The following is a 20,165-nucleotide window of genomic DNA, read 5'->3' as shown; positions in this document are numbered from 1 at the left end:
CATCCAGAATAAAAGTTTACTTCAGCATCCTCAGTCAGAGGACACTCCTCACAAAAGAGAGAAAGTATGTTTACCTTCACAGATGACCACATTACTTCAAGATGTATGTAGTCTGACTCTTGTAATGTTGCCAGGCACTTCCTTGCATACTGGGTGCTGACTATTCCAAATGGGTTCAGAGGGAAGTTATCTTAAATTAAAACTATGTTCAGTCATAAGAAATAAGTGTTGTTTATTAAAAATAAAATATCTTGAAAATAATTTCACAAGCATATATACACATACATAGAGGCACTATGGCTTTAGTATTTTTTACTTAAACCAGGCTTATCTCTATAATCTTAGAAATTAACTATTTTAAGTTATAGAATCATGTATCAGCAAAGTCACACATGTGCAGTAACATTTACATCATTACATTTGAAGTAAATTTCAAGACAAACAAAATAGCAAACATGGCATGAATAACAACAAAATTATTTTTAAAATCTATGTTCTAATTAGAGGAAATAAAAATAATCTTAGAAGGTTAAAAATTAATCTGTTATAGGTTGAACAATATTTGACAAAGGAAACAGACTGTCATATTGTTCTTAGGGTTACCTCACGGGTTGAACTTGCATTTCCCTAGAATACTACATAAATAATTATTACTCAGTGCTCCCTCCAGACATAGCCCAAACTAGTACCTTGATTACTTGAAACAAACATGTTAATTCAATGTTGCAGAAATGCCAATTGTTCATTTATTTTGTTGTTCTTGATTTCAATAGGATTCTTAAGAGAAAGGAATGTGGGTTTCAATCACTAAATGCTAATAAAAATATAACATTTTAGACTAGTTTAAGGAAAAAAAAAAAGATCTCTATAATGTGCTTCTATTGAAAGGTCTCATTTGTCTATGCATGATGTACCAGAGATACTAAGGGACTTCATTCTGAAGGCAATGGCAAGAGCCCAAGCAGGTCTGTGGGTACAGCCAGTGGCAAATGTTTACCTCTACTTGTGCTGTGCCACGAGAAACCTTCCTTGGATTGCCACATCCCCAAAAGAACTCATCCCAGTGTATGTGCTAAGCATGGTGGTCAGACAACATCTGAAAAGGAGAACACTATTTGTAATGGTTTTATAAAAACCTGAGATGAATCCTTGATGAAGATCTGGTGCAGAGAATCTCACAAACTGTCAGGCTGAGGCTGATGTTGATGGGGCAGGGGGGAAAGAATTCACTGCACTGGTTGCAAAAACTCTGATGTGAACACAGCTTCTGCACAGTCCTCACAAACATCCTGCAGCTCTGCTGCCACGTCACACAGGGCTTCTTCTGTCAGTTGCTCTGCAAGACTGAGGCAGAGGGAAGGCAAAAACAGAGAAGGAAAAGGTTCAGAAAGTCAGATTTCAAATTTCAGTCATTCATGCTATTGATATCAGTGCTCTGATTTTAAAAGGTAGATACTTTTTTCTTTCTACTGCTTAGCCCAAGAACGGATTCGATACTTGTTCTGATATGGGTTGTATAAGATAGCAGAAATTCTATCCTCACTCTGGTTCATAGCAAAGGGCATACTTCAAGCTTAAAAGTACTGAGAGATCTCAGTTGTTTCATTTCTTCAAACTCTTAAGATACTAATTCTGCTTTGAGAATAAGAGTGAACATACTGTGGTGCTCATCCAAAGCCCACTGAAGTAAATAGGAAGCTTTTTATTGATTTTAGCTGTCACTGAATCAGGCCTTACTGAGAGCAGAAATGTTTTGAGTAAAATGTCAATTTTCAGTAATCTCTGGACCACAGTAGATGTTTGTTACAGAATGAAAACTGTTTGTGTGTGAATATACAGTAGTTTACTGGCCTCCTGAGAAGAATGTATGCTGAAGTTTAAAGATTCTTGGCAATTAAGCCTGATGTCCAATCTGCCAATACAGACAAATATGGGAACCCGTCCCATCTACAACCACTGAAGTTAGGTTTTGCAATTCTTTCTTAATACTCCAGAGTTTTCTTCTCTCATCTCTTCTCCCATAGTCAGATGCATTCTCATTTCCACTCTGCAGGGAACTGATGTCCCCTCTATGCCAACTGATGTTGTGCCAGTATTCCTGCAGTTCTGAAAGAACAGGGCTAGCAAGGTTTCAAATTCATCCTGTATTTCCATGCTTTCTTTGGGCTGGACTTTATAAGACCAATAGGTGATTTTTTAAATGTATCATACATATTGAAAATTATTTCTAGGCAATTGTAGGTAATTACTCAAGGAAGTGCAAGGAAATGATAACCAGTGATGTAATTTACTTGCTAAAGCTGTTACTGAGTAATCAAAACACTTAGTCAAGCTTCAGTGGAAAAGTGGGTATTTTGGCTTATATTGCTCTGCTGCTTAGCAGACATTTAGCCTAAGAAACTATTTTTGCCAGGAAGTGAACAGTAAAGAGACTGTAGTTTATTGTTTCTTCACATCTTCTATTTATAGCAAGGGATGGACATTCTACTCCCATATCCTTTGGTTTTATCCAACTACCTTCAAAATCCATGAATACCTAGTACCAGTAGAGAAACAGCCTGAGAGACAACTGCCTCTGGCTTTCAGTCTGGAATTTAAATGTCGCCTCCCCACTCCTCTCCTGAGTAAGAACAGAAAAACCTGTTGTCAGCTGATACATTCACTTCAAAATCACAGACAGTCCATATACCTCTCAGCAATCTGCCATGGGTTGAAACTGCCCACCACCTCATGAGAAATAAGCTTTAAATGATGCTTGTATCTGCTGTTATAATCCAAGATGCTCTGGAGCATATGGCTTGGCACAGACAGAGACACAGAGCACGCTTTCTGTAGAGAGTTCAAAGCCAAGGGGTGCAGAATGTCATTTCCAGTATGCAATTTCTCCTCTGCTTCTTTGTTTTCATCAATATCACTGGAAATATAAAATCATCATCAAAACAGAACTAGATTTTCAAGTCTCTTTTTGAAAACACTATAATGAAGTCACACAGATCTCATGCACCACAGTTTAATGTAGGGCCAAATATTCCACTTACTTGCCATCAAAAGGTTTTTCAAATAAAATGTTTGTTTCTAGCTCTGTGTGTTCAATTAATTTGGTTATCTGAATTGGATGAGGAGATGTGAGTCTTTTAGCTGTTGATGCCATTTGTTGCTCTAGAAGGAAGAAAATACCATTTAAAATTGTTTCTTTGAAAGAGGAAAACTACATCTACTGCAGATAAGGTCCTCACAAAGACTTTTGCTTCTTTTAAGGGGAACTCCTTCAGGTAAGTGAAGAACTGAAAGTGAGAAGCCCCTAAAAAGTAAATCCAGTGTAGCATTTCCAAGAGCTTAGTGTATTAAAGCTGAGCATTTTAGAAATGCTGCTTTTAGTATAAAGCATTTGTGCTGTCAGTGGATACTTCTAGCAGAGAGATAGAAAATACCACTGTAAAACTAGCAGTCTATTAAACCTGGCAGTAAATTCAAGACATGGAAAAAAAGTCCATACAGATTTGGGCTAAATCTTCACCAGTCATATTGTGAGATTTTACAACTTGTGTAAACAACACAAGTAAAGTAAAGTCTGTATGCAATCAGATACTCACATTGAAAAATCAGTGTAGCTTTGCTGTGCCACTCAAATAGTAGGATAAAAACCAGGAATATTGATAAAGTATCAACTTTTAGAACTACATTTTAGAAACTGTCCTTTGAAAGAAGTACCTATAGTAAAAAATGTGTCTGGATGGTGCTATTTGATCACACATAATCCAATGACCTTGATTTCAAAACATCTGAATTTAAAGTTACAGATTATAGGAAAATCCAGTGCCATTAAAGAAGACAGTTACCCATTTTGTCTTCCTGGGCCCAGAAGTGGGAGTCAGTGTACACGACCTGGGTGATCCTCCTGCGGACACTCTCCCGGTGTCTCTGTATTGGAACACACAACAGCAGTCAGTCACCCACATACCTGATTATCACACAATAGGAAACTGGGTCATGATCCTCCTTGGGCAAAGCAGGCTTATTTCGGCTGGTAACAGAACACAGAAAAGGGGTGGGGGAGTGAAATCACAGACATTTATCTTGTTCAAAATGCCATACTTGAATATGAAACTAGTTGCCAGTCCCATGGTAACTGCTCCCATTTTAGACCAACAGCCCTCAGCCAAACAACTGAAGAACCCTCATGCTTTCTTTTAAGAAAGCAATATATGAGAAAGCTCAAGTCGAGTAAATTATAAACTTACAAATATTTACACAGAAAAATGAATAAATAAGGGCACAGATAACCATGTATTTGTCTGACTTCCCATGTTGCCCTGTGAAATACTTTGGATTGCCAGAGCATTTTTCCTCGAGATGCTCAAGCTACTAGAATATTGAGATTCTATACCACAAAAAAGGGAAAAAACCAAATTAATATTCAAATACTTTCCAATCTGCAAGGCAATCAACATAATCACCATGCTGATTCTCCCATTCATGTACAGTTATCTAAGCCACAAAGACTTGAGGTGGAAAGCAAACTCAGGTCTCCCAAGTCTAGAGCAATAGATTCATCAAACATTTTGCTCCTGATCTTAGACTGTGTTTTGCTGGAAGCACAGACTCCTCCCTGGTCTTTGATTTCAGACACTGATTCAGTCACTCCTTCCTTCATTTAAGAATGTACTTAGAGATATTACAATTTATGGACAGTAATCAAGAAATTGGCACTAATGAGAACAACCAAGACAGAAAATCTTACTTCAATTTCTTCCATTCTGTGCAACATTGACTCTATACTATGAGTGTCAGCCATAGGCAGGGCCCTGGTCTGGAGCCTCTCATGCTGCTCCACGCTCCACAGTTCTTGAGCAGTATCTTCCAAAAGATCATCCAACAGCTTTTCACTCAGAATATCTGCATTTGCTGCAACCTGCTACTTAAAAAATCCGAAACTCAAAAACAAATACCACAGAAAACAAAAAGACACAAAGCCAATACAAGAAAGAAAGAAAAAACCAAAACCAAACCAACTCGCATTAAGTTGAAAAGAAACTGTATGTTGCCCCTTTATAAATGTTTGACAGCTCTCAAGGCATCGTTCCCCCAGTGGCATAAGCTTGCCTGTACTACCTGCATGCTGTCTACCAGAGGTTCCGACCACTCCTGTACCTCCTTCCCAGCTTTGTCTGCACAGGGGGCTGGAGAAACAGTTTGTGACCTGCACAAAAAAGAACAATGCCATTTTGAAACTTGGTATGACAACAATAATTTAAAAACCCCAAATACATAAGTTTACTTTTAGGGAGACTGCTGGAGTGTGGAGAAGCTCATATCATATCTGACACCAGTTATGAGATCTTCAAAGTAAGTCATTACCTTAACTTTTGTATTTTTTTTATTTCTCCTCTGCGAAGGTCAGTTAGAACCTTCACTCCTCTTGAATTTTCCGCTTCAAGCCTCGCTAGTCTTCAAAAATAGCACAGTAACATAAAGGGTTACAAAATGCACATTCTAATAACTGAAGAATGAAATAATATGATTTTGAGTATTAGTTTGGAAAAGTTGCAAGAAACTTTAGAGAGAAAATTAATACTGACTGTAAGACCATATAAGCCAGAAAACTCTGTTGAGAACCGGGGACCTTGAATTAAGTTTCTGCTGTTGGCAAATAGGAAGTACTTGGCCCAGAGAAATGAGCTCCTCATCTTACCCTGCACACTGCTTGGTACAGATCCAGCACCTGGATCTCTTGCTTCAACTGCCACAAACACCAATCCCAAAGCAACCTAAATTTGGGGAGCCCTGGTCTAACTGGATGTTGAATATACTTTAAAGTAAACAAACTTGCACTCTATTATTGTCTGAGACAAATATATGTATTTTGTCCTTCTGGAACAGGGAGATAATATTTATTTACCTTCTTAATGCACTGCTGTGAATACCCACTCTGCCTGCTGTGTTTTGTCACTGCCCTGCCTTGCACAGTTGGGCCTTGACTCCCAAGCAGCAACTCAGGCAAAAGCCTAAAGCCTTGGCTCTTCCTGGGCTTTAGGGAGTGAGGCTGCTCTGGGCCATCTGGCAGAGAGCTGTGCTGTGCCACTGGCCACCCTGGGCTGCAGCCAGGCCAGCTCTGTCCCAGTTACCAGCACAGAGCCAGCAGCATTCCCACTGGGAAGCAGGGTAAGGATGGGTGCCACAGGATTGTGAACATACCGCTTAGGTGGAACAGGCAGAGCTGGAGGCTTTGGAGGAGGGCAGGGAATTCTGCTCTCCTTAGCAGGTCGTTTTGTCTCTTTTAGCTGAAAAGCTATAGTTGGCTCTCGAAATCCAGCATGCTTTCCTCGAGGGCGTACCTGTCTTGATTTCAGAGATTTCAGCATTCCCTTAAAATTAACACCATCACATTAAAAACTTATATTTCAGTTGTTGAATTATTAAAGTATTTTGCATTTTGCTTCAGATTTTGTCTTGAAGTCATGCCTGCTGACTTTGCTGCACAGTTAACATATGTGAAGGTTTTACAACTGCTTTAAAGGGAAGTACAGCTGTGCCTGAAAAGAATACATGCTTGATCCTGTAACTGTTACTTTTGCAAACAGTTCCAACTTTTCCAGTGTTGCCCTTCATGGGGAAAAAACTTATTTTTAATTTTTCAGAATTAGACTCTATGTTAACTCTTAATAAATCCAAATAGAAGGTTTCCAAGGTAACCTTTATTCAGCCACAAAACTATAATATCACCACTTTTTATTTGCTACAAGGTCACTTAGACTCGTCCCCTCAGTATGAAATGCTGAAACGTTTAACCTTTCTGCCCACATTTCTCACTGACACACAGGGATGGGAAGCAGTAAAAGTTACATATACATACAGCTTTGTTACTGTGTCAGATCTGAGTTTTCAAGTTGAAGATGACACTGAGGAAGGAATAAAAAAACTCCACCTATTTACAAAATCTAGCACTAGTCTTTTAAGAACTCATTTGCATTACAGAAGCCTCTTGCTGGTTGCAAGAAAGACTTAGCAGAAACCAGAACTTGTATTGTGAAGTTTTATCATTTCTGTAATCAATTAAGTAAGTCTGCTTAACTTATATTCTCCTACTAACACTAGCATGACATTACTGCGGAGTGCATTTTTTTGACAGAGGATTACCAACAGGAAGAAAATACTTCAGCTTTAATTTCAACTTGAAAAAAACATGCTAACTTCAAGCACGAAACTTGTTTCAGTAAACATTTTCCTTGCTAATTCTGTTATTCGGTGTTTCTAGTTGTACAATGTGTTTCCAAGGAACTGTAACACTGCTTTGAAAAAACAGATGCTAAAATAGTCATACCCAGTAGAAATAACAGGCAGATGACAGTTTATCCCACTGTGTCTCCTAGCTCAGAATAGAAATATTGTGAGGAAGTGTGAAGCACTGACAGTATCTTACGTTATATAACAAATCCCAAAGCACAAGTAGAAGACAACATAAATGATTTATCACTTCCATACCTGTGGTTTTGCAAGCAATAATATGCCTTTCTTCTCCAAAGGACCACTTCCAAGGACAGAGTCCTTTTTTACAGCTCTAGCTCTCACCAGGGCATCTGTGCTTCCCTGTGAAGTGGCATTTCTCTCTGGAGTAGGTGGGTCACTTTCTTCTTGGTATTTATCGTGAAACATATGAGCACAACTGTTCGCCTTTTGAACTGCTGAAATATTTGCAACATGTCAATGTTTATCTGTATCAAAAATAACGAAATTTGAGTGTTGTGCAAAAGACATTATCAGGAATCAACTGACAAGAATAAAACAGCTGCTGCTCTCAGAAGTAGAGAAATTGCACAAACCAAGGGAATTCAGAATACCTTTTCAGTGTGAACAGTTAAACAACCACAGCCTGGCTTTCGTTAGCCTGATTTGCTAACATACACTTCTGAGCAACAATACATAACATAATACAAAACTGATCTTCAGATGGCAAGTTAACTGATAAAAATGGACTTAGTAATTCAAAATACAAACCAGTCAAGAGACTCCTGGCACACGGAGGTTTTCTAGGCTCTTGTCCATACTGTCCCTTTAAGATGAGAGGCTTGTTTTCTCCTTTTGGAAACAGAAGCTGCTTTTGGGCTGGAAATGTCTTATTGTTCCTTGGAGATTTGGCCTGAGAAGCTGAAATACATTTCTTCACTGGTTTTGGTGTTTGCTTGTTTTCCAGCAGTGAATTCAGATCCTGCACCAAATATTTAGAGTTTTACTTACTCTCTCAGTAAATCTGATGTAAAAATGAGAAGCAAATTCAAGAGATTCCAAGCAGTTGGAACTTTTTTGGTCTGGTTTGGGTTTTTTTGTTGTTCTGTTTTGTTTTCTGACAGCAATTACTCCCAATAAGTTGTTCATGTAGAAGCCTTTTCATATTATTAACTTAAATCTTACTGAAAAGGCTTACATTTTTGTATTTACAATTGACCCAAGTAAATAATCTGCTTACAGAATGTTCAAAAAGAAATGGACACAAGGGCTACAGACCAAAAAAGCCCCCATGCTCACATGACTGCAGTAATACAGACACTTCTTCCAATGCTAAGTCTAAACTTGAACAACTCTACCTCCTCTCCTGTTCCAAGGCAGTTAGCACTGTTACTGTTCTCATAAGCAGTTCATAACAGTAAAAATAAAAACACAGCTCTTACAGTTTTAACAGTATTTTAAGGAAAATAAAATATGGCTCTGGTATCAGTTGCTTTTAGTTATTTATATAGTAGGCAACATGAATCAGAACTTTTCTATGATACCAACAACATGTATAAGCCATCAGATATCACTAACAAAAGCCATTTGAAAGGCACAGAGCTTAAGTAACTCTTGTACCCACAACTTTATCTTCTGCCTGGACACTTCTGCATCCACCACCATGGGTGAGGCTCAGATGCTCGTCACTGATGCTGATTACTAATGCATGCATCCCAAAATAATAAACACATAACACACACCAATATATAAAATGAATTCTTTCAGTCCTGAATATGGCAAATGAATCAGAAACTGGTGCTTTGTTACCACTATCACTACCAGTCCTCATTCTAGCAGCATAGCCAAGAAAGACAGGAACAGCATCAATAAGATCAGCAGCAGGTAGCTTCTGTGTTTAGGATGCACCTCTCTTTTAGATCACCATTATTTAGGAACATTAGAAGTACATTTATACATTAGAAAATATGGCCTTTGAAAAACCACAAACAAAACCAATAAGATATTCTGCCATTTCATTAACACAGTCTCATATTTCACTACATCTTTTCTGCTTTAGCAAAACCAAAATGTTTTTTCCTACCTCAACTTGCAGCAAAATATCTATGATAATGTCAGAAATGGAAGAATCTCCTTCTAGTTTGGCAGAGCAGAGAGAGAGTTGTCGAATGAGACTGCCCAGCTCCTTGTAGTGGGCAGGAATCTGCTCGTCTGTTTGATCTGTGAAGTGATTGGCAAATGCCTGCAAGGTTCGTACAGCACCTCTGTGTGCTGCTGCCAACCTGGATACTGCTTGGGACTGGGAAATGAAAAACAAATGTTTTAATAACTATAGTTTCTATGAATACTTATACTATTGGAAGAATTGTTGGCAAAATTTCATGGAGAAACACTCAGGCTTGGGATAATTCTGATGCATATTAAGCCATTTGTGAGACAAAACAAAACAGGCATTAAAGTAATCTACTAAAGATTCCTCACAACAGTACCTCTACCAATGACATGCCGGCTTCAGGTGAAACAGCCTGGGTATAACAGCCTGTTTCTGTGTGCCAACACAGAACTGTAATCGTCAGCTGGACCCTAACGAGCAACAACTGCACAAACACAAAATACTCTCCATCCTCTGTGTTTTGTTACAGAAGAAAATACAAGTGATGGAAAAGCTCAAGAGAACAACGGGACAACATCAGCCAGAGTGTAGGCATGATCTCAGGGCTGTCCTTCTGAAAGGTGCTGGGCAGAGAAGAAAAATCAGGCTGGTAAGACTGAGTGACATCACCCAGAAGTTTAAAAAACCAGTCAGTAGTAGAACACATTGTTATTGCAAAAAGGAATTGGAATGAAGAAGGAATTAGAAGCCACATAAAATCAGAGCGATGGCCTTCTTCTCTACTGCAGGGAAATGAGAACTGAGAAGAGAGAAGCAGCAAAGGCAGTATCAGGCCAAGTGATCCATACTTCTGTGAGAATGAGATGAAAGGTGTAAGATACAAAGAAAATCTTTCTGAAGAGGGCTCAGATGCACCCAGATAATCAAACAATTATCTAGAAAACTCTGTCAATAAGTCATTTATAGCCTGAAGGATAATTACACCTTACCTTTTTAGTGTGTTTGATTGCATGAGGACTCAGTTTCTCTAAATCATCCTGAATTTCTTTTACCTGTTTATCAAGAAAGGAGAGGAGAACATCAGTCAGAATTCACTCCTTGCCTATAAATGAACAAATTTTGGACTTCAGCCATGAGAGACATTAGTCACACCATTCAGATCTAAACTAAAATGCTGTGGAAGTTCAGAGATAACCTGATTGAATTTCTTTTGTTTCAATTTGTTTCTGTCAAATTCTTCACAATAAACTAGCTACTATGCATGCCAGTTTAAAATGCCAGTTCCTACCTGTTGCTGGAGCACATACAGCATCCGAGCTGACCGTGCAGCTTGTTGCTGTCTCCTAGTGCAAAGTCGCTGCTTGATCTCAGGATCTAAAAGTTCTGTATCTCTCCCTAAAAAGCATAGAATTTAATGTTTTATGTCTTAATTTAACATGTGAAAATCCCAATTAAGCCATGACAACAGACATAATTTAACAATAAACCTCTGCCATGCAGAACTAAATCACATATTTGTGGGGGTTCCTTTAGCAGTAATGTAAATTAATTACTGTAACTCTAGATTGTGTTTCTATTTAGAATTTGACTAAACAATCTTATACAATATAGCTTATTAGTAATAGCTTAAAAAATCACGTGACCAATTAGTTTTATGACGACGTTGCAGATAAAGCACTCAAAATTAGGAACGGTTACACCTCCTGCTAGTTATTACAAAAGAACCAATTGCTTAACCTGGCAAGCTGTTCTGGCTTTTATATATTTTTTTAAAAAAGTAGATGGTTCTCAAAAATTCAGAAATAAATTTGAATTCTAATCCAAGCCAAACAACTGTGGGGGGAAAAAAATCAACAAACTACTGTACATTTATATAACATGATTATCGTTCAGTCTTACACCTTTTTTAATCATTTCTTCAATTTTTTGAATATAGTTCCTCAATTCCTTTTGCAGACATCGGACTTCCTGCATATTTTTATGTTCTTTCTTGTTTAAATTTGGTTTGAGGTCTGGTCCTGTGTCATGGGTGGGTAGAGAGTCCAAAGCAGCTGATCTTGGCCTTCCTTCCTTAGCTACGCAGAGAGAAACATTTCTGTCAGAGCTGGTAGACTCCCCTTGGGAAGGCTGGTCAAGCCTCTGCTGACCTGGCAAGTGAGTTTGAGACTTCAGCACATTTTTATTTCCTGGAGTTGCAAATACTTTGGTATTCTGCTGTTGTGACTTCTGGGTCCACAATGGTTTACTGACCACGTTTCCAAACACTTGCTGTTTCACTTGCTCTTCAAGACGTCTTCGTTTGATGTCCCTTTTGGCCAACTGAATGGCCAGTTTCAGTTTTTCTTCAGATACCACTGAGAACATGCCAGAGCTTCTCAGGTTGGGGTCCTCACTTGCAGCTGGATTTCTCTGATCACTGGATGCCTTCAATTTTTCTATTATAATTGGGCGGGGCTGAGAGAATCTGAGAGCCAAATTCTCTGGAACTGCAGGAACATTTCTATTAAACTGGAGCTGTTCAAAGTGTAAAAAAAAATCTGATGTTACACAGAACACTTTACACAGGTGATGCAACTCAAGTGTCTAACAGTAAGGAAATTGGATCTTCTTTTATATTAGCATGTATCCCGTCATGACAGCATTGTTTTGGATTTGCGCTGAACACAGTGCTAACAGCAGACCAGTGTTTTCATTCTTGCTAAGCAGTGCTCAAGGCCTTTTCTGCTCCTCACTCTGCCCACCAGTGAGTAACCTGTGGGTGGGCAAGAAGCTGGGAGGAGACACATGTGGGATGGCTGACGCTGACTGACCCAAGGGATATTCCACACCGTGTGGCATCATTCTCAGCAGTAAAAGCTGTGGGAAAGAAGGAGGAAGGGGAAGCTGTTTGGAGTGACAGTATTTGTCTTCCCAAGTCACTGCTACATGCGATGAAGCTGTGGAAATGGCTGGATTCCCTATTTTGCTTTGCTTGTGCACAGGGCATTTGCTTTCTCTATTAACATGCCTTTATCTCAATCCACAATTTTTCATACTTATCCCCTTCCAAGTCTCTTCCCCATCCCGCTGGGAGTGAGCGAGCAGCTGTGTGCTCAGCTGCCTACTGGGACTGAACCACAACAGACAGTTAAGAATATTTACGGATATAGTTCTTGAATCTCTACCCTTACAAAAGAACAGTGTCAAGATTATGTGTGACAGCATCAGGAAAGCGAGTATCACACTCCTTGATGGGCTGTCTCGGGAAGTGGGTCATAATCATCGTTTTGTAACAATCACAAATGGAAACCAATTCAGCATCGCTGCAGAAAACAAATGGTACCTGTGTTTGTAAAGGCTTTGCTTCATTCCTGTATCGCTGGGTGGAGAATGCAAACGCATCATCAAACAGCGGTGCTTTGCTTGGCCCCATCGCATCGGCTTGAGAGCAAATCCCGCTGCTGTCCCTTGCTTGTGATCACAGCTGTGGACCTGAGAACAACCAGCCGTGATTTCAGACTCTCGAAAGCAATCCCGAGTCTGATGTGAGTAACAGAGGGAGAACCGGCCTGAGGAGCCCCGGAGAGCAGAGAGGGGCGGCCTCTCTGCTGCCTCCCGGAGCCTCACGGCGGCCCGGGCGGGACCGGCACCGGCGGACTCCGGGCGCTGCCAGGAGGGAGGAGAGAAAGGAAGGCAGGCAGGGAAGGCAGGCAGGCAGGAGGAAGGAAAGGAGAGCGGAGGAGGGCAGGGAGGAGGAAGGAGAGCAGAGGGGAGGAGGGCAGGGAGGAGGAAGGAGAGCAGAGCGGAGGAGGGCGGGCAGGGAGGAGGAAGGAGAGCAGAGCGGAGGAGGGCGGGCAGGGAGGAGGAAGGAGAGCAGAGCGGAGGAGGGCAGGGAGGAGGAAGGAGAGCAGAGCGGAGGAGGGCGGGCAGGGAGGAGGAAGGAGAGCAGAGCGGAGGAGGGCAGGGAGGAGGAAGGAGAGCAGAGCGGAGGAGGGCGGGCAGAGCGGGCCGCACTGCGCCGGGACCCGCCGCGCGCCGTTCGAACCCGGTCCCGCTGCTGCCGCGGGGGCCGCCGGGAGCGCGCGCAGGTACGGCGGCCGCGCGGGGCGGGCGGAGCTGCCGCCGCCATGGGCTGGGAGGAGACGGAGGTCCGCGGGTACGACGAGTTCGTACGGACGGCGCAGCGCTACCACGGCCGGCCCATCTTCGCGCTCTTCTGCGGCGACAAGGACGCCGAGGGCAGGAGCTGGTGCCCTGACTGCGTGACGGGTGAGGCCCGCGGGGGGGAGCGCCCCCGCCCGAGGCACGGGCTGCGTCGGCCCCGGGAGCCCTCCCGGAACAGCCCCAGTCCCGGTGACGGTGCCAAGCTCCAGCCGCAGTTCCCCCTGGCGAACCGAACGGGCTGTGCCCGGTTCGTTACCTACAGCGAGCACGGGCCGGCCCGGGCCGTTCGAAGGCAAACCAGCAGTCCGACGGGCAGGTAATTCACCTCTGCCGTGCGTGTCGAGGCGCAGCAGTGCCCTCCCCGACGGTGTCCGGCAGCAGCAGGTGAAGGCAGAAACCATCGCACTGAACTGCACGTGTAGAGCTGCCTTAAGGAGCCGTCCCCCCGCCGTGCTGCTGCACCGGCAGGACGCAACGAGTGGTTTTCTTACTTGTTAGAGCAGAAATTGGCCGTTACTCCAAGACCAGTCCACTCAACGTTGAACATGTAATACATTGCCAAGCTTGTGGATAGCCAAGTGAAATGAAAGACAGATCCCTAACTGAAGCAGACCAAACGTTAATTAGCAGCATTGCTGGTCCAAGTAAATCCATGTGATTCTGTAACACAGTACAAGTATTAACTACTAATAGATTTTAAAAATTATTCTCTAGCTGAACCAGTTGTGAGGAAGGAACTTCATAACCTGCCTGATGAGTCGGTTTTCATCTACTGCCTAGTGGGAGATAGAGCCTAGTAAGTAACTTTGAATGCCAGCAACTGGGATAACTTTGCCATTGGTGGACTGGTGGTTAAATAACCCGTTGAATAAACTGACTGAACTGCCCTTTTCTGTGAGGAATCAATCCTTTTTTGAGGTCTTCACCATCCCTAATGTGAACTGCATGCTTGTTCTGAGAAATGGGTTGGGAAGGCATGAGGCAAAGGCCTTTGAATCATCCCTTTGAAGAAATTTTAACTTCAAAATGCCCCTCTACAAGCTGTGCTTAACCCCTTCTTTCTGAACAGCTGGAAGGATCCCAACAATGAATTCAGGAGGAATCTGAAACTAACAGGAGTGCCTACACTACTTAAATATGGAACAGTAAGTGATTTGATGTATGTTCTGGATCTACAGGCGTTGAGATGGGGACGTGGCAGGAGCTTAGGGCTGTTAATGAATTAGTTCTCCAAGAACCCTCTCTTGTTCAAGGAGAGCAGAACATGCAGGACAGCCCCCGCCATGCAGTCCTGCCTCAAACAGGTCCTCAAGAGAGAACCACTGCTCACTCTGTAATGTCGTCTCTAATATAAACATGCAGTAAAGTGAATATGTACACTTGATTTGTAGCGCTTGAGGGGTTGAGAAAATTCTTAGCTACATACTGTTAAGCTTCCTCACTTGCAGCTCCTCAGCTTTTGAAAAATCCAAACGCTGAATTACGGGAGTGAAACAAGTTATGTGCAGTACACTCGACTCAGACTGCAGCTCGAGTTTTAACTTGTACATGTTATTTAAATTAGTAATTACTTTCTTAGAAATGCCTCTTTCAAGGTCAGAAAACCCTGAGGAATGTTTCAGTTGTTCTTACCTCACTTGCTTCACCCCACTTACCCCCCTCCCCAGGACAACAGTTGCTGGGTGTGGCTAATATTAGTGTGTACAGATGGCTCTGGGCTACAACAGGTTTTTGAATTGCCCCTAAAACTTGTCAACTTCTCTTTCAGCCTCAGAAGCTGGTTGAAGAAGAATGTTTTAAAGCAGAGCTTGTGCGGATGTTGTTTACTGAAGACTAAATCCCTCATTAGCCAATCACTGATGAAGATGGTAATCTCAATTACTGCAGTGTCCTTTCAAGGAATCATTGACCTCTGTTAAAACTTTCATGGTTAATTACTTCAGACTAGTCAAGAGAAGTGTTATTAAATTCTGGGTCCAAACCTTACACTGAAGTCTTACAACAAAAAACTGTATCTTTCCTTTCATGTTCAAATAAACCTGACTTTGTAAACAGCCTCTTTTCAAAGGAGTTGAGCTCATGTTAGAGACTGAGAGCAGCCTGTGCTGACTGAACAATAACTGCCAAGTTACATTTGTCATAGTGAGTAAGAGGGAAGGGGAGAAACAGAAAAACCTCCTTGTACCTCCTAAATCTGACCACATAGCTACTGATACTGTTACGATAAATTTTCAATGCCAAAGATGTTTAATGGCTTCTCTGTTCAGTCCAAGTGTGATAAGGTGAAGGCTGACAGTGTCACTGATTGCATGTTAATGGCTGACAGTTGGAGCACCTGCTCCTACAAGGACAGGAAATGCAGCACGAATGCACCACAAATACAGCCTGAAATATGAAAATTAAAACCCTGGCAGCTTCCAAGAGCTGCGTTCTTACAATAAAAAACATATAGGAATAAATAGCAAGTGCTTCTCCAATACTCCAAGCAGCAACACACCTTTCCCCCACACATTGTTCTCACTACATGGACTGTAAAGAGGCCCCAGAGCAGCCGCTGCTGCAGGGGCAGAGGCCAAGATTCAAGGAAGCTGAGTTTAATGGAACAGGACTACAGCCCATTTCCTTCTGTATCTGCACAGTCTATCAGCACTTACCTCTGCTCCACTCCCTGTCTTGTACACTGACTTCTCTCTGTACAATATGTGTAAGGAAAACCCTACCAAACTCCCAGCAGCAATGACTGCCAGGGAGACAGAAATGACAAGTAATAGCTCAGCTTGGTTTCAAGGAAAAAACCCACAATTTGGATTTTGTAGAATATCATCACTTCGCCTTTGCTTGTCCCGCAGCTGTAAGTAGCAGTCACGCTAAGACACATCATTATTCTCCAGAGAAAAGGCCTCCTAGGGACAGCCTTTGGAGCTATACTTTTTGTAGATACTTATACCAGTAAGTAACAAATCCGTTTTGTTTTCAAAATCAAGAGAAATCAGTAACAATGCTAAGTAAAGCTCTTACAAAATTGTCCATGCTACATAATAAATTGCATTAGGTGTTTATTAGTCTCTAAAGGCGCTGATGAAACAAAAACAACTCCAGTCATTTGATAAATCCAAATTAAAGGGACACACATCCAGAGCCAAACCTACACAAGGGTTCATTCCTCTCCTGTAAATAGTTCACTGACACAAAGTACACCTTATCATGACTACTCCACGTGCTTTTCATTTTACAGAGGTGTTATTTTGCTGCTGCTGCTCAGCCAGTGCCTGCTGGAGGCGCATCCTTTTCCGGGAATAGTGCTGCCAGTGGAGGATCTGTTGCTCATCAATAAATTTGGCACACTGAGCATTGACCAGTTCTTTGCGGAAATGTTCATACTGGAGCAGCTCTAACATATGCAAACACTGAGGATACCTGAATTAAAAATAAACACACATTAATACAGCTTTTTACAAGGGACACTAAATCTGGAGTCTCCAGTACTTTTGAAGGTCATTACTTTAGTGTTGTCATGTATGTGCTTTACCCAAGTGTGAAACCCCTTCAGCCTGCACACATTCCACACACTGACTTGGTAACTGCAGCATCAGGCCAGGAAACAAGGCCAGTCCAGTTTGCAAATGCACATTCCTGCTTGCTTAGACGAGCTTCCCCAATGGCTCGGTTTGATACAGCAAATCTATAACAATTACAACACCTGTTTCCAGAGCCCGTTTAAAAGAACATGACAAAAAACATTTTCCCAAAAACTGAAGGAATTTGCACATTTGCAAAAACACAAAGTCATCCTTTTTCTCATGTAAGCATCGACAATGCAATATTAATCTTAAAATGCACTTGTGGGGCCTAACTGAAGTAGTACCCTAACGTTCAACAGCTTTAAACCAATGGAAAGTGCAGATAACGGCTGTAAAGGAAGAGTCCACACACAACTCGTGAGATACGAGTTTTATAATTTTGCCCATTCCTGCTACATTCGGACTGGCAGAAAGAGGAGAATCTACGCTGCATATAACCCCAGCAGGGAGGCCAAAGGTTACAGGCAGAAACCAAACCCTGACATGCTGCTATACGGTACATAACAGGAGGTCAATGCCAAACCATTAAAATACAGAAACCTAAGGCATTTTATCACTTACTTCAGGTATTTTGCATATTCAGGTTCTTTCCAATAAAGTAAATATTTAAGATAATTTACAAAAGCTTTGTCTTTGAAGTAGCCTCTTTGTGCAAGAACTGAAATAAAATGACAAGGAATTGTCAGTTACAGATGGGTGAAAAAAATCTGCACACTTGAAGAACACTTATTCACAGAGTAAAAACTTTATCATTACAATTGAATTTTGATAATTTATATTGGACAAATAAAAAAACACAGAGAAAAGTAAGATTTTTATGTCAACAAAATAATAAATTACTCTCACTTCTCTTACAGTTTGTATCTTTCATACAATGGAACAGTTTTTTGAAACAGGAAATTTTTGACTGTAGCATCAAAATTAGCAGGGAGTTAAGTATAGTACCTGAAACTATTCACAGTAGTAATATTCTGTTTTCAAATAAAGGAATGCTGCTAACATTACTATTTAATAACAGACTTGAACTTATTTTTTCTCCACCAAATAGATGCTTTTTGCATTTCAACAAGTAAGACTTTGCATTTAAAAAAAAATCTACCTGTTAAACAGGCAAATTATTTACAGACTATCTTTATGCTGTGAAAGACCCACTCCCTTTTCTTTGTTTAACCCTCTCTCCCTGTTTAACATTACTAGTAATATTAAACACCATTAAACTATATTAACCTTAGGGTTCTGGTATTTAAGTACTCACAGTTGAGGTAATTTGGATTTGCCAGACATTGAACAAACTCCAACTCCAGCTGGAATCGAAGTCGATTTCCTGTATCATCTGATACAAGAGAAAAACAGTAAGAATTGGACCCACACAATAGATTTGAAAGTAATCGCGGTCAGGGTGTCACCCGGGACAAACGCGGCCCCGGCCGGGGGCAGGAACGTGCGGGGCCTTCCGGGGCTGCGGGCTCAGAGCGGCCCCGGCGCCCGTGTGGCCTCTCCCGGGCCGCGAGCGCTCGGCCCGCACGGTCCCGGCAGAGCCGGCGCTCCGAGGGCCCGGGAGGCTCCGACAGCGGCCCCGGCCCGGCCCCGCACCTGCATCCATGTCCAGGCCGCGCGCACGAGATGGCGGCGGGCGCGCCCCCGCCACAGGCCCGAGCGCGGCGCGGAGCACGCCGGGAGCGCGGCGGCGGTTGCCCAGCAACGGCGGTTGCCCAGCAACGGCGGTTGCCCAGCAACGGCGGTTGCCCAGCAACGGCGGTTGCCCAGCAACGGCGGTTGCCCAGCAACGGCGGTTGCCCAGCAACGGCGGTTGCCCAGCAACGGCGGTTGCCCAGCAACGGCGGTTGCCCAGCAACGGCGGTGTCGGGGCGGGTCCCGCTGCGGGGGCGGTGCCCGGGAGAACGTCCCTTCCCGTTTCCAGCTGTTCGCTGACAGCATCTCTGCTCCGCGGCCGTCCCCGGGGACTGAAACAGCACCCCACGGACGAGGGCTCCTTAAGTGTTGGGTTTCCACACACACGAGTGCCCGCAGTTCCCCGCACGCTGCTCGGAGCGAGCACTTCCCTCGTACCGATATCGCACAGAAACCTGTAGGCACTCAGGAACTGGGAGCTGAGCACAACAAACAGCATCCCGATCCTTCCACGGATGAGGGAGCAGCTCCTGCCGGGTTACAGCAGCTGATCATCGCATATCTGTTCAGAGATCCCACTTGGTCCAAATAAACCCCACACTGAATATGCCACTGTACAAATTCCTCCCTTCTCATGGTGCTCTGCTGCAGCTCACGGCAAACCCCAAAGAACTCAGAAATCACAGTACAAACCAGTGTACTGGTACCAAACCGATTTTAAACGACCAACGTTCGGTTTTACATGATTGGCTTTGCCGCTGTGCAGGGGGAAAACCAGTCCCACATGTGCTGCTGGGCCAGCAGGACCCAGAGCAGGCGGAGTAATGTTCTGGGATGCAGTTCCTACACCTGTTCCCAAACAGGAACAAGGGCCTCATTTTGTCCACGTGCCACAGAGGCTGGTCAGTCCCAGAGCCATCAGAAGGTGGCTCTGGGGTCAATGTTCTAGGCCTGGTTTTTCCCCAGATAAACCTTAAGCTGGGAAGGATAAAAAGAGGAGGAACTCGTGTTTGTATTTGCAGAACATTCATCTTAGCTTTGTACTAGACCAATCACTGTTGATCACTTCCAGAGCAAGGGTAGTGGAAAGACTCAACCCTAAAATACTAAGCTGCTTTGATTTATTATTTTCTTTCTGCATATTGGGCAAAGTTTTGAGCTTTGGGCTTTGTTTTCTTTTTCATAGTGACTTTACAGTCAGGCAAGGAGATTGTGTCAACCTCTGCACTTAATTCTTCATTAATTAAAACACAACTGTCTCAGACTAAAATCATTAATAAGCAAATGCTCCATTAGTGGGAAGCCATCTCTACAGATGTACCTGTCTCATTTCTTCCCCTTTTACTTTTAAATTATTTTCTATTTTCATTTCCTGAACTATTTTCAGCTTCAGAGTTAGCAATTTTCTATAATACTATCTTTTCTTATGCAGTATGATTTTTTTCCCCTGGGAATTGGATTACAAAAACCAT

General features: G+C 42.5%; 3 protein-coding genes across 8 annotated transcripts; 1 reads left to right on the top strand and 2 right to left on the bottom strand.

The window, feature by feature from the left end:
- Nucleotides 1-215: 215 nt before the first annotated feature.
- Nucleotides 216-13,243, bottom strand: KIAA0753 (KIAA0753 ortholog). 6 transcript variants are annotated; one of them, XM_064678215.1, is made up of 16 exons: nucleotides 12,967-13,243; nucleotides 12,660-12,856; nucleotides 11,239-11,851; nucleotides 10,626-10,732; nucleotides 10,327-10,389; nucleotides 9,308-9,523; nucleotides 7,996-8,206; nucleotides 7,483-7,682; nucleotides 6,196-6,365; nucleotides 5,359-5,448; nucleotides 5,104-5,200; nucleotides 4,742-4,915; nucleotides 3,840-3,921; nucleotides 3,039-3,159; nucleotides 2,690-2,914; nucleotides 216-1,344 (listed from the first exon to the last, which is right to left on the bottom strand). In XM_064678215.1, the coding sequence occupies exons 2-16, from the start codon at nucleotides 12,747-12,749 to the stop codon at nucleotides 1,227-1,229; spliced, it is 2,577 nt and encodes an 858-aa protein (XP_064534285.1). In that variant the 5' UTR covers nucleotides 12,750-12,856; nucleotides 12,967-13,243; the 3' UTR covers nucleotides 216-1,226. The 6 variants fall into 6 exon arrangements, with proteins under 6 accessions (XP_064534285.1, XP_064534291.1, XP_064534287.1 ...); XM_064678221.1 differs by having other exon boundaries at nucleotides 11,239-12,193; nucleotides 12,660-13,243; XM_064678217.1 differs by having other exon boundaries at nucleotides 5,113-5,200; nucleotides 12,660-13,243.
- A 144-nt stretch (nucleotides 13,244-13,387) lies between these two features.
- Nucleotides 13,388-15,534, top strand: TXNDC17 (thioredoxin domain containing 17). The gene is made up of 4 exons (XM_064678235.1): nucleotides 13,388-13,585; nucleotides 14,195-14,276; nucleotides 14,550-14,625; nucleotides 15,249-15,534. The coding sequence occupies exons 1-4, from the start codon at nucleotides 13,444-13,446 to the stop codon at nucleotides 15,315-15,317; spliced, it is 369 nt and encodes a 122-aa protein (XP_064534305.1). The 5' UTR covers nucleotides 13,388-13,443; the 3' UTR covers nucleotides 15,318-15,534.
- Nucleotides 15,535-16,519: 985 nt separating this feature from the next.
- On the bottom strand, nucleotides 16,520-19,207 carry MED31 (mediator complex subunit 31). Its single transcript, XM_064678230.1, has 4 exons — nucleotides 18,655-19,207; nucleotides 18,317-18,394; nucleotides 17,623-17,719; nucleotides 16,520-16,897 (listed from the first exon to the last, which is right to left on the bottom strand). Exons 1-4 carry the CDS (start codon nucleotides 19,190-19,192, stop codon nucleotides 16,705-16,707), a joined length of 906 nt encoding a protein of 301 aa, XP_064534300.1. The 5' UTR covers nucleotides 19,193-19,207; the 3' UTR covers nucleotides 16,520-16,704.
- Between the last annotated feature and the right edge of the window lie 958 nt (nucleotides 19,208-20,165).

This window comes from Pseudopipra pipra, chromosome 21 (genome assembly GCF_036250125.1).
Source record: "Pseudopipra pipra isolate bDixPip1 chromosome 21, bDixPip1.hap1, whole genome shotgun sequence".
NCBI classification, from domain to species: Eukaryota; Metazoa; Chordata; class Aves; order Passeriformes; family Pipridae; genus Pseudopipra; species Pseudopipra pipra.
Note: the sequence above shows the minus strand (reverse complement) of the source record. Positions and strands in the feature narration are given on the sequence as shown.

Coding starts and splice junctions, on each gene's coding strand:
- KIAA0753 (XM_064678215.1), bottom strand. CDS start 12,749: ATGGGGCCAAGCAAAGCACCGCTGTTTGATGATGCGTTTGCATTCTCC. Junction 10,390..10,625: donor TGTATGTGCTCCAGCAACAG/GTAGGAACTGGC, acceptor CTTGATAAACAG/GTAAAAGAAATTCAGGATGA. Junction 8,207..9,307: donor ATATTTTGCTGCAAGTTGAG/GTAGGAAAAAAC, acceptor TATTTGGTGCAG/GATCTGAATTCACTGCTGGA.
- MED31 (XM_064678230.1), bottom strand. CDS start 19,192: ATGCTGTTTGTTGTGCTCAGCTCCCAGTTCCTGAGTGCCTACAGGTTT. Junction 18,395..18,654: donor CGGCCTGGACATGGATGCAG/GTGCGGGGCCGG, acceptor CTCTTGTATCAG/ATGATACAGGAAATCGACTT. Junction 16,898..17,622: donor GAATATGCAAAATACCTGAA/GTAAGTGATAAA, acceptor TTTTTAATTCAG/GTATCCTCAGTGTTTGCATA.
- TXNDC17 (XM_064678235.1), top strand. CDS start 13,444: ATGGGCTGGGAGGAGACGGAGGTCCGCGGGTACGACGAGTTCGTACGG. Junction 13,586..14,194: donor GTGCCCTGACTGCGTGACGG/GTGAGGCCCGCG, acceptor ATTATTCTCTAG/CTGAACCAGTTGTGAGGAAG. Junction 14,277..14,549: donor CTAGTGGGAGATAGAGCCTA/GTAAGTAACTTT, acceptor CTTTCTGAACAG/CTGGAAGGATCCCAACAATG.